We start from the raw sequence: 20426 nt of genomic DNA, 5'->3' as shown, positions 1-20426 counted from the left end.
CCTGACCTGTGCTAAGAAAGCAGGGGCCACATGGGGCTGTTGAGGCAATCACTCTGGTTGGACTGTTACTTTTCCATTCTGGGGCAGAGATACATCAAAACATCCCCAGCATGTTTTGATTTTGCGTAACTTCAAATGCTGCTGGGCTCTAACCTCCAATGTACATACTTCCTGTTACAGCTATAGATTGACCCTGTGTTTTCTACATTCACCTGGATTTTCAGAGGTTGGCTGGTGAAGTGATGCTAGTAAATCTACCACTGAAGATTTATACTAGACCTCTGTTTTTCTTTGATAATGGGTTAAAAAATATCCCTGAATGGAATAAACAGAGTTGACAAAATTGCTTTTTTCCCCTTTTATAATTACATTTTTATTACTGTGGGGAAAGAAAGAATTATACTGCATATTGTATAGCAATATCATTAGAAATTCTGCAGTAAAAATAAAATAAAACCATATGCTTGACCTTAGAGGTCAAGAACAGTAGCATTCTTGACCTAAAGTTACTAAAGGTATTAATCTTTTAAGCTGATGGATGCTGCCTAAAGGTTAGGCTGGACTTTGTCTGCAGCAGATCCAGAGCACCCACTTCAGAGATTCAGATTGAGGAGAGTTTAGGTGAGGGTGGCTGGTGAAGGTAGTACTGCTGCCTGTCAGCCCTTCTCTTGCTCCCTCCGCAGCTGATAGATCAAATCCTGGGCTGCCTTAGCTCACAGACATGCTTTTAAGGCAAAACAGGACTGGTGATCCATGCCTGAAAACACTGTGCTGTGGGCTGTGGCTAGTCAGATGCAGCCTAAGGACCAGCTTCAGTGCCCAGGGGTGAAGGAGAGAGGAGGTGGACAGGAGGAAGCACACAAGCTGAACCTTTCTGCCCATCCATCACAGCCATGAGCCTGGCGTTGTTCAGGAAATTGATTTGCCAGCTCTGCCACTTCAAGGATGTTTTTATTGTCACAACTGCTATGGCTACAGAGATGGATCATTTGATGTGTACACAAGATCGATGATATGTGAGTGTGCTGCTTGTAAGTAAATGAGTACAGTGTAAGGTATGCTGACTTCACATGTGTTTCATCAGGTCTGACCCTCCTAACCTGCCATGTGTCAAGTTTCAGAACATCTGAGGCTTAAAGTCCCACCAAAATACAGCAGGTGGATGTATTGGCTAGAAAGGTATTTTGGGCTATAGGTAGTAAAACTACCTATAGATATAGTTGTTAGTAATTCAGAAGTCTGATGTGTCTGTTAAAAAATGGTCCTTGTTTCTTTAGCTTGGTAAACCGGTAACTCTGGTTTCAACCCTTCTGAAGACTGCAAGTTTGATCCAAAACTTTTTTCTCTGAAATCTGGCAAAGCTTGCTGGTATTAAGCAATGTTACTTGAGCTAAATTACTGGTTTCTCTTATTGTGCCAGCAGCAAATGGTCTTCAATAGAACATTTCCTGCTACCATTTTTTCCTGGAGATCACTTTCATGGAGTGTGGTGGTGCTTGTTAAGATTAGAGATCACTTTGCGTACAAAGAATTTTCCAAGTTTGAGAGGAGGGATAAATCTGCTTATTTTGTTTAGTTTGAATTGACCTTCAAATTGGAGGTCTGATTTTTTTTTTTTTTTAATTTTATTTTTATTCTTTATGAGTCACCAAGTCTTGTTATAATGTATGGAAAACTGGAGTTTCCTTAAATGCCGTTGCTTTGCTGCTTCTTGTGATTTAAACCTACCTGCTTCCGGTACATTCCCTCTTTCTTCTTTTAGCAATTCATCAAAATGAAGAAAGCAGCAGTCAAGAGACAAGAGGACTAGAAGACCTCAAGGATACCTCTGATGCTCAGGTAAATATGTAAGATTAATGGTATCTTGGGAAGTTTTTCAGATCTACAAATTGAAGGATCTGCTTTCAGTAGCTCTGGGAAATGGCTTTTTGTTGATGTTCTGCACAAGGAGCCTGTAGGAAGGAGAAAATCTGTTGGATCTTGTCTCATGTGACTGTTTAGAATAAGATTGATGATTACTCTGGGAATTAATCCCATGATGTGGCAATCAGACAGCATTCTTCAAATATCTCTCTGCTCTTTTTAGATAATACACATTGCATATACCAGATGTGAAAATAAAATGAGATGTGCTTAGGAGGCAAGGGAGCCAGGGTATGACATTTTGATTGAATTTTAATCACTGTAAGTAGACATACAGTGAAGTGAGGATACTTATTAGTCACTTGACTGTAAGCAACAGCCTTTCTCTTTCCATTCCTGGCTGCCCTCATTTTCAGACAAAGCTAGATATTGCTCAGAACAAACTTAACTGCTTTTTAGAGTATTCATGGTGGAATTGCTTACCCTTTTTAATCCTGAGAATCTTTTTTGATTAATCTCCAGTTCATGCAATTGTTCAGTTCCTACATTCAAACTGTGCAAGTGTAACTATATTGCTCATTGTATTGGTACTGGTAATTGATTTTAGTTTAAAATTGATTTCTCCCAGTCTTGACTGTTGGTTTTTTAATTCTATTTCTCTTGCAAATATTATGTTCCCCACCAGTTGCCACTTTTTCTTCTTCCCACATATGCAGCTTGTAGTTCCTGTCTCTGATTTATCTCCTAACACCTAGCCCACTAAAAAGCTGTGTGTGCTAAAGTCAGGATTTGCACTGATGTCTGCAAGCAGGCCTGTCTGGAGGGGTACAAGCCGTGTAGCCAAGGTAGCAGTGGCTATATGTATTTCTGAGGGTATAGTCTGTCTTGGCCACAGAAAGCCCAGGAGGGGCTGTAGGCAGCTCTGGCAGCAGACGTGGGCTGTGGCAGACACCTGGAGAGTGCAGGCAAAAGAGCTGGGGACCATGCAGATGTACCTGCTGCATCTGTGTGTATCTGGGCTTTTCTAGTGTAGTTTTCAGAGTTGTATTCAAACAAGATGTTCAGAAATGGTCTTCTCTTAATTAATTATGCTGTTTCAGATCTATTAAAAAAAAAAAATAGGAGCCCTGGTATCTGTAAATTTTGGCTCTTGACTTTGATTCCTAATTGTGGGGTTGAAGGTCAGTTTTCTAAAGGTCAGGTGTGCATCAAAGAGCTATAGAAAAACCCCTGAGGGAAATACTGACCTCACTGCACAAAAAAATCTGTTTGGCTGTTTATTTTCATATATGTTCAGTTCTACTTGATTGTTGTAGCTTTTTTTAAAAAAAATGTTTGTTCACACTTCTGCCAGAGATGTAAGAAGAAAGACTACAACATGTGTGCTCAAAGCTTTTAAGTAGCCAGCTAATAAGATTACATGAGCAGATTATTAAAACCCGTAAGTAGTTATCATTGGGATATTGACTCGCTTAGCTTTTATATGTGTGGAAACCAGCTTCTAAAATTTGAAAAAAATCAAAACACATTTAAAATAAAGCAATTATTAAGTGAGAAGTTAACAAAAGTGTTCAGCTGCCCAGCTGGGAGGAGAGCAAAGCAACTATCCAAGCAGCTGTTTCTCCAATTTGTTAGTCAGTGCCATAAAAATGCCATCCTGCAAACACCAAATACAATTTGGTTTAAAGGTGGGAATTTTTTTTTTTTCTTCACTTTAGTGAGACTGTGCATGTGACTGGATCAGAGCAAATGATCTTTCGAGGCAGTAGCAGTTTTAAGTTTTCAAGTTGATTAAAGGTGAAGCCTGTAATAGTTCTGTTGTTTTCACCCGACTCAGACAGAAATGCAGTGGAAGAAAACCAAACCACCACAAATCCTGTCTGTTAGCAGAGTTGAAGGAAGTGGTGCCTAATCTCAACCTTGTTCGGGGGCATGGCATTTTGACTTACATTGGAATTAGTGAAGACAGCTGGTAGAAGTGTGGAAAAAATGAATTACAGGGATTTTTTTAAAAGCGAGTATGCTGTAAACAATATAAATAATGTCAATAAAAATAATGTAAATAAAGAATCTCATCCTGTCTGCCTAGGACTGTCTTAATTCACTTCTGTGTCACTGCTACCATATTCACTGATGACCTTTGCAGAGGCAGTATTTTCCAATGGATGTGCTGAAACAGAAAATGTGTTGTCAGCATCTTTGCTGTTCCAACCTCATTAATGACTGATTTGCTTTCCTTCCCACTAAATGTTTTTATTTCATTTAAAAATTGCATAAACACCTTTAATTGTTGTAATTTTGTGTTGTGGATTGTAGTAAAGCCTTACTATAAAGCTCCTAGCTCTTTTACCATTAATTAAATTAAAGCCAGTTAAAATATGCAACTTTGTGATTTGCCCCTTCACATAAGTTAGTAATTGTATCTCTGTTGGTTTACGTGAATTAGAGGACTAAGCACCAACATCCAGGCAGGAGGGATTTGGCAGAGTGTGTGACTGTACAAAATACAAACGGAAATTGCAGTTTCCAAGTAGGATTCCTTGCCTTTGCCCTTTTACCTAACCAACAGATTTAAAGGTATTGCTTGAAAATCAAATTTATATTGACAACTGAAAAAGACCAATAATAGGAGACTCTATCAATAACTTCCCAACCAGCTTTTAGAAGCTGCTATCAATTAATTAGTTGACCTGGGTGCTTTCTTAGAAATATTTAGCAGAAAGATTTATAGTGGAAAATCAGCAAAACTGAGGAAATCAGAATTAAAAGGGAGGTGTTAACATTTTTCTTCTTAATTATGAAAAGGCATGTTTTGTATTTCTACAAAAGGCCTTTTGCATTTCTATTGCATTTTTTACCCCCAGAGCCAAGCATGTACAATTAACTTAATAATACCTTAGCCTTCCCAGAAAATTTTTAGTTGACCTTTTATACTCTGGAAACCCAATCAAATAAAAATATTTTTCACATTCAATGCAATTATTTTAAGTAAAGAATAACTGAGGCAGGAGAGGATGTGTTAAAATGTAATATTTCTTCTTGGTGGTTATTTGAAACAGGGCAATATGATTTTGTAATGAAACTGCCAATTTGAATACAGACCATATTCCTGGCAGGGCTAATGAGCTTGTTTCTAGAGTCACTTCTTCCCTGGGGTGCTCATCCATGCAGAAAGCAATAATATGCTCTGTCTGAGCACAGGCAGAGGGCAAGGGGTGAAAGAGCATGAGGCCCAAGAGTTACAAAAATTGTCTTTCTCTGGGATGTTTCTTCCACTTGAACATACTGAAGCCAGCTGTTACCCCAAAATGGAAAGCCCCCTTCCTCATCTTAACATAAGTAGTTTTGACCGCTGGGCTTTACTTCATACACTGAAGATCAATAAGTGTTTGTTCAGCAGAGTGAACACTGTGTTTCTGTCGATGTCCCTCTGACGTACAAGGCCTCCTAACCATCTGTGCCACTCATAGGTCATGGTCTGACTTGGCTGGGTGCAACACAAAGGTGTGAAAAGTACCTCCACAGCAGTAAGATCCCAGATCCAGAGAGACTGTAAATTTTTACAGTCCCAAGGCCCAAATAGGCCATAATGCTTTGAGTTCTCCTTAGCCTACAAGCCTGGGAAGATGACAGTGTGTAGGTGTTATACTCTCTTAGAGGCATCCCTAAGCCATGTCAGAAGCAGGTTGACTCTAGCTGATGTCCCCAGGCCATCAAAGTGTTGTGAAGTGCAGACATCAGACCTCAGCCAAGTCTGTGATGACTGCCTAGGTTCCCTGTGTAAATTACTGGACAAAAAGGAGAATTTTAGGAAGCAACTCATCTGACCTTCTTTAAATGTCTACTGTAGGAAAAAAAAAAAATCATCTTAAGTACCCTTTTTTTTATGGTATCGATTAAACAACTCTAGATAGCTATTTCAGTATATTCTTCCACATTTGATGAAGTCAGTCTCATTCCTGACCTGCAGGTAATAACAGTGTGTCAGAACTGTCTATAAATCTATATACCTGATTTAGAAGATAAGGAGCTAATCTATAGGAAATGTAAGGTTCGGTACTGCAATCCTTGTTTTCTTAGTGGATTTCTGACCTTCAAGCCAGTGTGTAGGTTCCTTAGGTGGAAAAGCTGGGTTACTCAGGAGGCTGGGGGCTAAGCATAAGACATGCAGAGCACAGGCTGTATTTGAAATTCTTCCCTTCTCCAGAGCACAAGTGCCTGATGCAGGCTCATGAAGAGGTGCTTTCATCCAGACTGGAGGGATGTAGGAATGTAAAAATTTCTTCGGTAAGAGTGACTTCTTGGACTCAGTCATGTAACCTTTTTTTTTTTTTTTTCATCAGCTTGAAAGCACTTATTCAGAAAGTAGATTTATTACACTTCTCAGCTGAAGAAATCTTAACTAACACGTCCCTCTTCCTTGCAGAAGCCAGCAGACTGCAGGGTGGTTTGGGTGGGCACTCTCAAACCTCCAGCTGGTATGGATGGGAGTTTCTCAAGGCCAAAGAAATGGAGCCTGCATGGCACTATGGGTTGGTGGTCAGGGCATCCCTGGCTTTTGGTCCTGACTCCTAAGATGTTTTATGAGTTTAGTTGTACCTGATTCAGTAAAACTCAGGATGAACAGCAGAAAGGAAAGGGAGGAGGAAAGGTTTATTTGCAGATTGCCCTTTAAATTGTATAGTAATACCATAGCCATGCCCCATGCTTGGCCCTCCCAAGGCGTATGCTATTCCCATCAGGAAACATCTGGGCTCATAAAAGCCATGTTGTATCATCAAGCCAGGTCTCAGTTATGCAGAGGCTGTATCAGTGACCAAATAATGGACAGTGATATTAGCCACTGACTTTGCAGGGAGCAATTTAGCCCTGATGAGCTAACTTTGTGTTTGGTCTGGTATGCCTGTGTGCAAGCACAATTCTTTTAATATATATATATGTATACTGTTTTTATAAAGCAACCAGTGCTGAATGTTTTGATGAAACACTATTGGCATAGCTTGAATAACTGGCAGAATCTTAGCCAAAAAAATAGTTCTAGCATAGTTTTTAAAGCAAATCCCATTTTTTTTTCTCCCTAAACAAAATCAGGAGGCATTGATTTGTTATTCACAGAATAAATAAACAAACATGGCACAATCGTCTTTTAACTCTTGGGGCTTGCATACATGAAAAATGGCTGGAGTAGGAGCAGAGGGAATTGTAGCCTGTTATTTTTAGGAGTGCCTTGTGTGGCGCTTCATTCTTTTTCCAGGGCTGTTCCTGGCTAACTTTCCCATGAGTTTTTAACCTCTTGCTCTTGTTCTCTTATGTAACAGGAAACAGGCTGACAGGAACAAATAAAACACAGTGTATCTGATAGTCACGCTCAGAGGAGCGGCTGATTTAGTTAGCCCCTGCCTTCGTTCCTCCAAAGTAGATACATTTGGAGATTCAGATGTGCTTCAGCTCCTCTCCAGTTGTTTCTCGGGAAGCAGTGACTTGTTTGTCTTCAGCAAACAGCACCCAAGTACTGCAAATATGAGAAAACAGATGCATTTCTTTTAGGGTCGAGATCTGTGGCGGTGTCATGTCCTGGGATTGCGGATTTAAGTATCTGTTTGCTCTTTCTCCCACCCTTAAGGCAGGGGTTTTGTGCAAGCTTCAGGGCAGAGATGACATCGGACGCATCGAGCTGGTCCAGAAGCTGGCGAGAGAGAACTGCCAGTTTTTGCAGGCGGATAGAAAACCACCGGAGAAGGCAGAACAAGTAAGATGTTTCGTGTTTGGGTTTGTTACTTCTTTCTGGTGGGAGGGGGGGAGAGACTTAGGTCACAAAACTGAAATAGCAAAACTGAGGGTCAGAATCCAGAGCACACATTAGTCATGCGGCTGTAGTTGCTCTCCTCTGGCGTTTACATTTCTCTGAAGTGCATTCAGTTCAATAATTGCCAAATTATTATGTTGTCATTAACTATCAGTTACTGTTATTAATATCTTACACACATGGGAAACAGATGATTTCACAATGCTTTCAACTACATTTTTGTCAGTGATCATGAAATATTTGGGTTTTAGGGTGTATTTAAATAATGTATAAGGTGCATAAGCACTTCAGGTACTTACTTTAAATTGTCTTAAAATTACTTTGCTTCTGGTATATCTGGCTGCAAGCATTGGCTGGAGCTTTTCAGCATGAATTGAAAAGAATCATCTGGGTTCAGCAGCTTCTTTTAAAAAAATCTGTTTTCAACCAAAAGTTACACTGAAGGAAGCAGCATTCTATTTAATGCTTCTGAAAGCAGTTATTCAGATGTTAATAACTGAACTGAAGATGCACTAAAACTTGACTGCTCTGCATGTAGCACAATTTATCCTAATTTTGTTCTAGTAAAAATTTTTATTCTGATTGCATATTCATCTAAAGGTGGCCAGAAAAATAGCTGCAAGAAACAACAAAGATCCCAGCTAGCCCTCATGTGGCTAGCTATAATGTATATGTAATTTATTCCATTTTCTCCTCACTGGACTGTAGAAAAATGGCATGTGCATTAGAAAAGAAATAGGTTTCAGCTCATCTGCAAGCTCATTCTTACTGAAGTAAGGCTGCACAAAGGAAAAGAGAATGATGACATCTTTTTGCAGAGCTTCATGCTGTTCTGTTTGGCAGCATATAAGGTCTAGTCTGGTGTAGTTAAATATGTAATTGGATCAGTAGGTGTGCGTGAGGGAGGAGGCTAATTACTCAGGCTCAAATCCCCAAGATTGAACTGTTGCTCAGCTGATCCACTAGCCATGGACATCTGGTAGCATTTCGATACGTCTTTAAACCGTATCAGCAAAGTGCAATTCAGAGTTTAGTGCTTAAGTAAAGAAGATTTTAAGCCAGGGAAGGTTTCTAATTGTGTTTCAGGATTTTGAAGCAAGATTACAGATGCTGTGGGTGTAGGGCAGAGAGGAGTGTTGCGACTGATACTCCAAAAATTCAGTGGTTATTTTTGCCACTTACTCCCATCATTGCAAAGACTGCTGTGGTGTCAGCTGCAGCTCTGTAGCTTACAGTACAGTTCCAAAAATGGAAAGGAAAGAAGTGCTCAGCTTTTCTTTGCCTTTGAAAAGTATGATACTTAGCAATTGCTGCTATTAAGGAGATGGATTATTTCAGTTTAGCAGGAGCTAGAGCAAGCTGCTCATACCCACACTGAGCAGTATAACACAGCAGTTGCTGCTTTTGGACAAGGATGTGCCTTTAGACCTAGGAGATGACAGGAAGGAGAAATACTGCCTGAGAGACTGCAGAAGCCCAGGTCATTCCTCATGTGCCCTTTATTTCTGGGTGGGGAGTATGTTGGAGCTAGTAATGGCAATAACAAGTTATGCTGTGCTGCCTGCCTGCCCTGTTCTGCACCTTGCTGGTTGCTGTAGGGTGGGGGGTGATGTGGCACTTCCCTACTGTCCAGATGTAAGAGAGACTTTTAGTCCTTGGTGTGGGCTTATTTGCTAGGCCCCCAACCAGTCTGTGGATTTCATTAGGAACAGTCACCAAAAAGGCCTTACTTAACAGGGACAAGGTCTGTTGTAGGGTTCTCAGTTTAGCTGACTCAGTTAATTTACTTTCACTGGAAAAAACCCAGGCCTTGCTCTAGTGGGGCCGGTGGGTCACATACGTTCAGGAAGCTGTGAGCTTCCATCCCTTCCTCTCCCTCCCTTCCTCCCTTGTAGTCTGAGAGCTGCTCTGCCCCATGTGCAGGTGGCAGGATTTGGCTGGCTGGGCAGAGCTTGCTGCTCCCTCTCTTCTCCAAGGAGAAAAGCAGCAGGCTGGGTGGTAGCGAGTGCTGCTCGCATGCAGGCGTTCAGACTCTGCCATCTCATCCTGCTGCTCCAGAAGTGATGGCAGATTCATTGGCATCGGCTTACAGCCCAGTCCCTTACGCTTACTATCAGCGTTAGAGGAACAACGTGTTCAGGGTGTGGTGTCCTTAGAAAATTATACGTAGCCTGGCCATATTTTTTTTCTTATTATTTGTTTATTTTTATTTTATTTTTAAAAGCATAGCTTGCTTTTACATTACTTTCTGAGAAACACAGAGTAACAGGCTCTCGATGTAGGCAGTGAAACTGAGCTGCTCTGCGCATTCTCCACAGGACTCTCATTCCTCAGCAGATATCCCTGTGCTAAAGCTTTCACCAGCTTTCCCTCCTGGGGAGCTCCAACTGTGCTTTCACGGGTGATCTGCCTTCCTCAAAGGGATGTCATTTGGTCTGTAAATGAGATGCCTGAACACCATACCAGGCTCCCCTCCCTGCACTGGGAGAGCTGGCTAGCCAGGCTGGCCTCCTGGCAGCACATCTCAGAGCAGAAATACTGCTGGTTTGCAGGGCTGTGGGTGTGGGTTTCAGTCAGCCCAGGACAGTGTTGCTGTTTGAGGCTGGGGACTTTGTACCCTGCCTGGAGGTAAAGCTGCTCTTTCCAAGATGGCCAGGAGGGAATTTTTGCCCGAGACAGAGTTGTAGTTTGTTCTCCTCTAGGAATACGCAAAAAAATAAAAATCCCCAACTTTAACACAGGGTTAGAATTGTCCATATACATAATTCCTCTCAACGTGTACTGTGTCCCATGCAGGTAATAGGTAATAGAGTCAGGGCTCCTCTGGTGCTACCCACTGTGTTTCTAAAGCAGGTATCTTCAGATTAAGTCCAACTTCACAGTTTTCCAGCATGAACAGGAAACACAAATGTAGTAGGATTGTGCTTTGCTGAGTCTTGTACTTTCCTTTGAAGAAGGAAGAGGTGTCAGCCTAATTAATGAATTTGGTAACCAAAGACCCCAATACCTTCTTTCCTGTGCAGTGTATGAGGTGTGGAGCTGCCTGCAGAAATTACCTTCTTTGTGTTCGTAGCATTCTGAGTGTGGTGGGGAGCTAGGCTGTGAGGAGAACTGATGAGCCCTTCTATCATTCACATAGTGACCATCTTCATCTGAGTTTGAAAACAGAACTTTATGACTCAGGTAGGTAAGGCAGATGACATGTGGATGCACAAGAGTCTGGTTTTCAGGAGGTTTTTGGGCAGATAAAATACCTAATTGTATGGTTCAAGGTTGGAGACTGTGGTCAGTGGCCTGCAGTAGGCAGGTGAAGCAGGCTTGGGCCACTGGTTCAGAAAGATATGAAATTTAATAATTTTTTTTCTCAGGAAAAACACATGGTCTGGAAGAAGGAAAATATATGACAGTTGGGTGGTTCAGTGGAGGAAACAGCTTGGTTTGGAGCTGTGGTGGGAGAGAAAAGGGATTCCTTCATCTTGGATGTGTTCTGGAGGGTATAAATTGGGGCGTATATGTGACAAGTGTCAATCTTGTACATGCATACATTTTTACTTCATGTTTTAAACACCCAAGTTGGAAAGTCCATACTGCTTTTGTTTCAGATTTCTGGTATGCTATAATTTATTTTAAGATTTACGGTCTGGATAAAAAAAATGTTCTTAAAAAGTCCTATAATTTAAAATGTTTTATGTGCAAGCTCTGTTATATGTGAGCTACTTACTTGTTTCTGGCACTGCAAGCTTGCTGTGACCAGGTTAAACTGGTGCATTGGAACTGAGATTGTTCTTCTGTAGTACACAGTGCCAGGTTCCCCTCTAGTGAGTATAATGTTTGCAAAGTGCTCTAACTGTAATGGTACTCACAGACTTGTACAGGAAAACAATAACTAAATTGCAGTGATTTTTTTTCCTCATTCACACTTGCTAATCTGTTGGAATAAGGTTTTTAATTAACGCACTGAACCTACCATATGTGTTAGGTTTCCTACAACTTCGGTTTTGCTAATGAGTAGAAAGTAAACAGTAATAAATAAGCTTCTAAATAGGCAGATAAACTTGTTCTCTGCAGTGTTGCGTTCCTACAATGTACTGGAAAACACATAAAATGAAATGGTTGTCTAAAATGCATAGAAATTATTAAAATATAAAAAGTGGGATAGAAAAAAAAAAAGTAAGCTTGCAGTTCTAATTTTAATATTACATGCAAATCACACTAGGGAAATGTAAAACTAGATATTTATATTTTTATATTATTTGAGTATTTCATTTTCTTAAAAAAATTGCTTTCACAGAAAATACATGAAAAATCAGTGTGTAAATATTCAGCTATAGAATGACTCTGTTTTTTTGAGATGTTTGCTTGCTTTTAGCATTAATTATAATATAGAAAACAAGCTCTCTATCTAAAGACATTTGATGTAATTTCTCATAGCCTTTTTTGCTCAAGTGTATATTTGAGATGCATTTGAGGCAAAGCTGCACTAAACTGTATTTTTTTGGAACTCCTTTCAAGGAATTCAAGTAAATAATGCCTTTGTAATAAATGTGATACTGTTTGTACAGTATTTCCAGTTAGTATTTCATTGAAGCTTTACACTGCTAAGAAAATCACATCTGTTTATGGTGTCTTAGCGAAATTGTAAAAGTGCATTTCACCTCAGCAACATGAGGAAAATATTCTTTAGATTATAGCACTGTTTCCATAGTCAGATCAACTGAATAAGCTCTCTGCAAATTGACAGTAATGTTCAAAGGAAATTTAAAATTCTCTAATGTGTTCAGTAGAGAACTAAAGAATATTAATTCCTTTATTCAATTATATACATTATATTCTGGGCTGGGGCTCTTCCGGTACTTCCGTGCATTAGTGGGGGAGGAGGCATTTCCTAAAACCACCTTCTAATTCCTTTACAGGTGTATATTAATTGGAGTTACATAGTGTTGACAAGTATTTAAGTACAAACAGCTTGAATGCACTGATGCTGTGACTTAGTTCAAGATGAAAGAGTTATGAAAGAGAGGGGCAGGTGTGTTTTCAGAAGGACAGCAGGTCCTGAAGAACATTTTGTTAATTTACTGGGTACTAAAATTCGTAATCCGTGGTCTCATTAAGAAGACAGATGATTTGCTCATTGAAGTAGGTTAGTGGTTGGGCTGTTAAAAGGCTTACAAAAGAAGATTAACGATTTAGAGCCTCAGGTTATACAGATTACTCATGACTGAGGAATTTCTTGAGGAAATTCCAGCCATGAGTCATCAAAGTTATTTTAGGGTGCAACTACCTGTCCAGCTGAATGCCTGCAAGGAGACAAGAATGAACGACGTCAGGAGGTGTCCGGAGCTGCAGTTTCTCTTAGCCTGACAAAGCTGTGGTGTTGCACTGAGGTACTGTTGAACTGATGGTGTGTAATCAGGACTCTGATGCAAAAATATTCTTTAAAACCATGACGTTAAGTGACATCTGAATATAGTAACTGGCTGAAATCTGTGCTTCACATTTTTAAGAAGTTGTCACTGCTTTTGTTGTATCTGCTTTGTCTGGGTTAGATCTGTTGGGTAGCTTGAGTGCAGATTTATTGCTTTTGGCTTCTGGAGGCTATTCTGCATGTCTTGCAGAATTGTGGATCAAATGGACATAACAACTGTAGCATAGTAACAGTTTTTGCAGAAACTTCATGGCTTGAATAGCCATGAAATGGTGTAGATGTCTGAAGTCATCAAACCAGAGATGATTTAGCAGATTAGCACAGGAGTTTGCTCTTTCCCTACCTACCCCTTAGGTCTGCCAGTGTTAGCAGAGAAAGCTGTACCACGGTGAGATGATAGTTTGTGTTCTTGACTTAGTCTTCAAGTATAAGCCACAAATAAAATGAATCTGTCAATAAGGTTGTCAGTTTATAGTTATGTGTTGAGCAAGAGTTACTAATTAAGAGGTAGATACGTGCTTGCTGTGGAGGTAACGTGAAGTTCAAGTCTCTGGTCTGAATCAGGAGGAACAGAGACTTGAATCTAGTTCTGTCATGTTCTGCAGAGAGTGTTCTATTCCAAACAGTCAATCTTTTATCTGCTGGAATGAATGCGTAGCCCCAGGTGATCACCTGTTCTTCATAAGCCAACCTCTCTATCTTCTGAGAAGAAAATACTTTTGCAGGTCCTAGAATTTGTTTTCTGTGCAGAACAGGCACAGGCAGCTTTTTGAAACAGAAAAAGTTTGCCAGAGATAAGGATCCTTTTGCTCAGATGTAGGACTGGGATTGTTTGGCTGCTAGGAAAAGATTTGTTTCAGAGTCTTGTGACATGTTTGTTAAAATTGTAAGATAAATATTTTTATTTACTATATACTTTTAAGAGGACTTACTATTCCTTTTGTTGAGTCTATTTAATGTGGCCAAAGCTTTGGAGGAGGATGCCTTCTTGCCAGGAATGGCAAGATGTTGTGGTCCTTCTTCCTGTAGAAAGAAAGCACTGGAGAGGAGTCATGCTTGTGTTCACATGACGTGTTGTAAGCACAGTATAAGAACATGACAAATGGAAGCTCACTGAAAAGAGTCAAATCAAGTTACATAGTCCCATAATACTTTCTCTCCTCCAGATGCTTGGCCTAGTGTTTAAAAGAAAAGAAAGCCTTATTTGCTCATTTTCTATTTATTCTGTAACATTAGACTACTTTGTATAGAAGGAAATTCCACATACTCATTCTGTATACTGGGCTTTCTTTAGTGTGGAACAGTGATTCATTCTTGTGTTGGACAATACCTTAGCTACTGGGCTGAAAGGGGTAAAAAGGGCATGTGGTATTTAGAAGGCTGAAACCTGGGAATCAGAACATGGAATTTTTATTTTTTTACTCCATTGCTTATTTAATATGTAACCTTCTTCAAGTCACATCACTTCTCTGCACCTTTGTCTGCCCAGATATAAAATGCGGTCTTAAACATGTAGGATCTTGAAGGAGTTCTGTAAAACCTGAAGTGGATAATGAATGTTGATTAATTGCTTTGAAATCCTTGAGAGGTCGTTTGGGGGTACCAGAAAGCCGGAAGTTGGTTGGACTTTGAACTGCTGAGGGCCAGGGGGATATTTTTTTAAAACCCGAGCATAGCTGAGAAAAGGCCAAGCATTTGCAGTCACTTCTCAGTCTCTGGGTCCTTGGGCATTGCTGTGCTGTTGGCAGCAACCCTGCTCCGACTGCTTGTTCCCATCTTTGGCCTGCCCCATGTTGTGCTGCTTTGTGATGACACACAGGGGATAATTCAGCTGAAAAGAACGGAAATCCACCTTTCTTGGGGGGTTGTTTTCCAATTGGATCCATTTCCCTTGTGGTAAGGGCATATGCATATGGGGTGGGAACAAGACATGGTGTCAGGGATGACCCTCTCTGGCAAGAGCTATTCTGCCTACACACCCTTCCTCATTTATTTCCCAAAGCCTTGTGACTTAGCAAATCTAGAAACAGAGCTGGGTCAAATTAAATGTCCCCCTGTTTTGTTTTTTTTTTTTTTTGGATGGCATAATTTTAATCTAGATCCTGTGTTTCACCATGTAGCTTCCTGAAGGTTTACATGCTAAGACAAGGGGCTGAATGATGAGTTGGGGTCAGTACACAGAAGAAGGGAGATGACAGGAGGGCTGCTTTTCATGGTCACTGGGACTACACAGTTTCTGGTAGCAGCAGCACTGAGTAGATGTTTCCATGCTTCTGCCTTCTGCTGCCCATATCAATCTGAAAAAACAAACTCTCATAAAGCTTTCCTTTGCAGGTTGTCACTGTCCTCTGCTTCTGAGTTTCTCTCCAGATGCTGAACAACTTACCTGCTTATGTTTCTAGACTGTCCAAAGGCTTACATAAAATAATCTATCATTTTCTCCCTTTAGAGAAGTTGAAATTACCAGTTTATGAATTCAAAGCACTTGCTCTAATGTTTTCCAGGTTTAAGCTTACTGTTCTGTCCCTCTTTTTGTACAATCAATACATTTGATGATGTTCTGAATGTTCTTTTCTTGTTTTTCTGATTTATGACATCAATAAACTTCCAGCTATGCTGATAATACAGTGGTTATATCCTGCCATCTACTTCTGTGCAGTTACTTCTGTGCTTGTCCTGGGGAATCTGAATAACAGAAGGGCTTGGATCTCTCTGTCAATTTAGGGAATTTGTTATCTGAAGATTAAAAAGAGAAGTTGATAATGCTTTGAATAGGTACCATGCAAACTTCAGACAGAAATTCCAAGCAGTTCTTGAAATTCAGGAGAAGTAACTTTGTCCTTCACATTTCAGTGGTCCATATCTTTTAAAATTATTCATAATTTTACTAGACTTCTGTCTTGGAATTGAAACCAGTAGAGGACATCTGGCTTTGGCTCTGAGTGTGTACCTCACTGAGAAGAAACAGCAAAGATAACTGGAAAACACAGATAAGCCAGGGGCTGGTGGCTGTTCACCACATCATAGTCTTTGGAAGTTGTCTGAGGTTTGGTAGCCTGCTCAGAGATCAGAGTAATTTAAAAAGAATTCAGTGCTTCAGGTCTCCTTTTTTTCTCTTATCCTCCTGAAAAAGCTCAGGAAAAATCTTCATTTTAATTGAAGCGGAGATTTGGGACAATAATGCAGAAGATACGTGGCTATTGTCATTAAACAGGTGAACATGTTCCTACATGTCAAGATTTGCTCCTCTTTGGAGTAGAATTGCACCAGAGCCAATTCTTTAGTAAGATCTGCACTCTGTGCCAAGGTCAGTGTAGTTCCTGTGGCAGGATGCTGTGAAGTTGCTGAGGCCTCCTTTGATAGCAGGTTCTGCTGGGCTGGCTCCACCACGACCCTCCCCAGCTGCCAGAGAAACCCAGCTTTCTTCAGAGATCCAACTGCTTGTGTCAAATCTCACTGGAATAAATGCTACCAACAGTTGTTGGCATTTTTTCCTGCAGGCAGACTCTGGAGACTGCCTGGAACATGCTGGGGTGAAGACTCACCCTTCCCTTTGCATTCAGCTGCCTCCCCTGTACCAGAGTCAGTCTAGTTGCACTGAGGGCTTTTTTGGAAAAGGGGCAGCTGTAAAGTATCTGTCTCTGCCTACATCGCTGAAGCCTCCTGCACAGCAAGGAAGGAAGGACAACTTGACCTTGTGTTTTTTTGCGTTCTTCTTTTTTTCCAGGATTTGTTTTAATCATGAGATCCCTTAAATCTCTTTTTGCCATTCTGTCACTGTGCCTGCATTTTAAAGCTTAATTCAGCTCCTGCAGATGTTAAGAGGTATTTTTTGGTGAAAGCAGGGTATAGCCCTTAGGGCCTAATGATTCAGTTGTGCTATAGCCTCGGAAGGTGGCTGCATTTTGCAAGATGTGCTTGACACATGGTCACCTGTGGAGAATGCTGATTTGGTAGCAGCTAATACACCACTTGCATTCGTTTTTCCTGGTTGTATGTGGCAGCTCAAAGAGCAAAAGAATGAAAACCCAAGCGATTAGTGGTGTTTTTGCTGACTGTCTTCCTCTAAATCAAAGCAGGTGTTCCCCTCTCCTTCCTCGATTAGTGCTCCTGCTGCTGTGTGTGGCACCTCCTATATTCTAATTCACAGCATGTGAAAATGAGGTCTCAAGTGCATAGGCATGAAGTTCATTTTAACTACCCAGTGAAAAGTTTTAATTAGATGTTTCATGTGGAAACGTGAAACAGGGTTTGAAATTAGCTATGACCTTGCGGCCTTCCTTGAATATATTTTCTGATACCATGTGGCAGACTGTTCCCAGCTTTTTTTGTCACTGGCTGGAACGTGCACGTCGGAACGGGGAAGGCTCTGACGTGTGGGAGCGGCAGCAGTTGCTGGTTGCAGGAAAAAGTACTTTAGCCTCACTTAGTGACTTGGAAAATAATAGAATGACCTAACTCAGGAAGAGCATGAATAGCAGCTGGTATTTCCTTTAACAGCTTGCTGGAGATCAAACCTTAGATGGATTTCCAAACGCTGAACTCTGGTAAGCCCTGACTGGGAGGTATTGCTGAACTTCTCAGCCCTGTTAGATCAAGGGAATAGCAGTCAGCTCACATCTCTCTGTTGGCTGTGCATCATATCTATACCCTGCCATCCTGGCTGTCACTGGTGTCGCACCTGGTGTGGCTGGACTGAGAGCATCATCCCTTAATTTGTCTCCATTTTTTCTGGGACGTGAGTAGACCTGTGTGTGTTCTATCAGGAGCAGCATTTCTACTTAGCCCAGTGCTGGGAGTAACAAAGGAGAACCTGATCTTTTGGTGGAGTAAGAAACAAGCATGGAATATGAATATGCAACACCCTTTCAGTTTGGTTGCAATATCCGCTCTTCCCTTTTTAGAGGCACTAATATTTATCATATGAATACAGTATCACTACAGGCCTTTTTTGCCAAATACTTTCAGTATTGCAGGTAGGGGATTATTCACCACATGAACCTTTAAAACATCTATGTGGATACAACTACAGCAGTTGCATTGATTTAGTGTTTGCAAAATATGCTTTTTGGCCATATTTAGCAGGTTAATAGAGAGAATTAATGTGTTCAGGGTCAGGGAAGAATACACTAATAAGAGCTGGCTGGAGTGAAGCAGACAGAATTTCAGTTCTGACACACAAAGCCTGATTGTTCAGGTTTCAAGCTAAAAACCAGTCGTATCCAGGCCTGGATTTCCTTGTGTGGATAGTACATGGCTGGAAAGTATCTACGCATTGGCTTTGTCTCCTCATGTGTGAAACCTGAATCTTTTCAGTGGAATCAACACATTGATTCAGTGTTTCTAAATAATCTGTCAGCCTGTACATAGTACCTAGAGCGAGCTAATCATTGAGCTATATTGATTTCTTTTTGGGTGCCTAGATTTGATGAACTTGTGTAAAAGACGCATGTATCTTCTAAACAAAACTACCTTTGCAGTAAGTTCTTCTGCTTCCCACAGAGGCAGAAGGATGAAATTAAGCCTGGGTAGAGGATTATCCTGCCTGCCTTATTATTGGCATCACTAGATTTTCCAGAGGATTTTGAGCAGTGCCTCACCAGGAATCCATCAAATCCTGCACATTTGCAGGTGATGGCATCCTGCATTTGGAGCCTTTCTCAGGATGTCACCAAGCTTCTCTACCAAGGAACTCGGGGTGCCCGTGGTCCACCAGTTCTCTCTCTGTAGAGATATGTGCCCATGTGTGCATGTGCTGTACACAGTTATTCATTAAACAGACTGCAAACCTTGCTAAAAGTAAAACGGATCACTTACAAGGACTACTATGCAACCTTTTTCCACGCTATAGAACTAACCAGTTTAAACACAGTCTCATCTGGTAACATAAAGAAGCTGCTTTCTCCTGGTGACCTATCTGTTCTAACACTCCTCCTCCTCCTCTCTTCAGATTGCATAGGGTTTTCATCTAGCAATTTCTGAAAAGTTTCAATCTCCTTTTCAGTTTTTCAGATCAAAATCTGAATCTCAGGCATCACATCTGAGACCCTGACAATCTTCTGTGCCCTTATCTCGGGGGCACAAGGGCTGAAAATGTCATGTTTCCCCTGCAGGCTGGCTGTTCACTGAAGGGTACAGGAAGGGTGTGTGGTGGAGTTGGGGTGTCAGACAGGGACTCAGGAGCTCCCTGTCCTGTGCAGGCTTCCTTTGAGACCTTGGGCTAATGACCAAATGTCTCTGTGCCTCAGATTGTTGTTCGACCCTGCAAGTGCTGCTTCCTGCTTTCAGGAACTTCATGAACATGAGCTCTTGGGATCCTCTCCTACACTGTGTGTGTAGGAGATGTGGTGTTTGAGTAGTTAGGGTGCACTGGCTGTCTGAGGGATGCTATAGATAGGTTGAAGCAGCTTCACTTCTAAAGTCTGAACAGATTGCTTCAGGTGGCAAGTTTTTAATGTGGGACCTCTAAATCAGGTACTTTCTTAAAGCTGGCTCTTATTGCTTGTTGTTTTTCTTGTTTTTCTTACAACAGAGCTGTGGGGATCTGTGCTAATTTTGTGTGGGATCTGCAGCCATCCATGGAACAGAGTTGCAAGTTGCTCTGTTCTCGCACTGGGTGGCTGTGTGCTCCCTGTAATTTGTCTGTTCTCACTCCCCCACCCTCAGCTGTTGCACAGACACAAAGTACATATAAATACAGATATGACTGTTTCTTCCTTGGTGCAAAACATAGTTTTGTGCAATGCAGCAAAAAAGACTACAATTCTGCTACAACATTCTCCTTTCCAGCTGCTGTGGAAAGCACTGAAACTTGGTCTAATATTAGCTGGCTAATCAATTGACACATACTATTTTCACTGCAGTGACAAGTAAGTAGTAAACATTTGCATTAGAAAAAAGCTATACAGTAAATCATGCATATAGCTATTGTTTTAAAATGCTATTAGTTTTTAATTTGTTCGATGTTCAATATGTACCAATGATCCCCTAGGAACAGAAACAGTAAAAGAAATCACAATTTACTCATTTAATTATAGTAGAAATTAATGTCTTACCTGCTGTAAGAAGAAGTAAAGATGTAGAGTTCCAGCAGAAATAGCAACAAGCTGTAAAAGTTACTCGACCATTGTAATGTGAAAATTAACTATAATCTCAAAGACATTTTCAATTTTCCTTGTAATTCATTAATGCTGTGGTTTCTGGTATTCCAGTGCTCTTATATATGGAAAAGATCTGCATCAAATGGTTGGATGCCCAGCCTGCTTGAAAAAAAATCCTATTGATTAAGATCTAATAATACTTCCCATTCTGGGGATTCTTCATTTGGGCAAT

General features: G+C 40.8%; 1 protein-coding gene across 2 annotated transcripts in view; it reads left to right on the top strand.

Annotated features, from left to right (window-relative positions):
• Window positions 1-20426, top strand: part of RAPGEF5 (Rap guanine nucleotide exchange factor 5) — a 159677-nt gene that overhangs the window by 57872 nt on the left and 81379 nt on the right. For both annotated transcript variants that reach the window (XM_051610421.1, XM_051610420.1), the window contains exons 8-9: window positions 1763-1839; window positions 7487-7612. In XM_051610421.1, the coding sequence (XP_051466381.1) occupies window positions 1763-1839; window positions 7487-7612 (203 nt within the window). The remainder of the gene's footprint in view (window positions 1-1762; window positions 1840-7486; window positions 7613-20426) is intronic.

The sequence above is a fragment of the Apus apus genome, chromosome 2, assembly GCF_020740795.1.
Source record: "Apus apus isolate bApuApu2 chromosome 2, bApuApu2.pri.cur, whole genome shotgun sequence".
In the NCBI taxonomy this organism is placed as follows: Eukaryota; Metazoa; Chordata; class Aves; order Apodiformes; family Apodidae; genus Apus; species Apus apus.
This window is presented reverse-complemented; position numbering and strand designations above follow the sequence as displayed.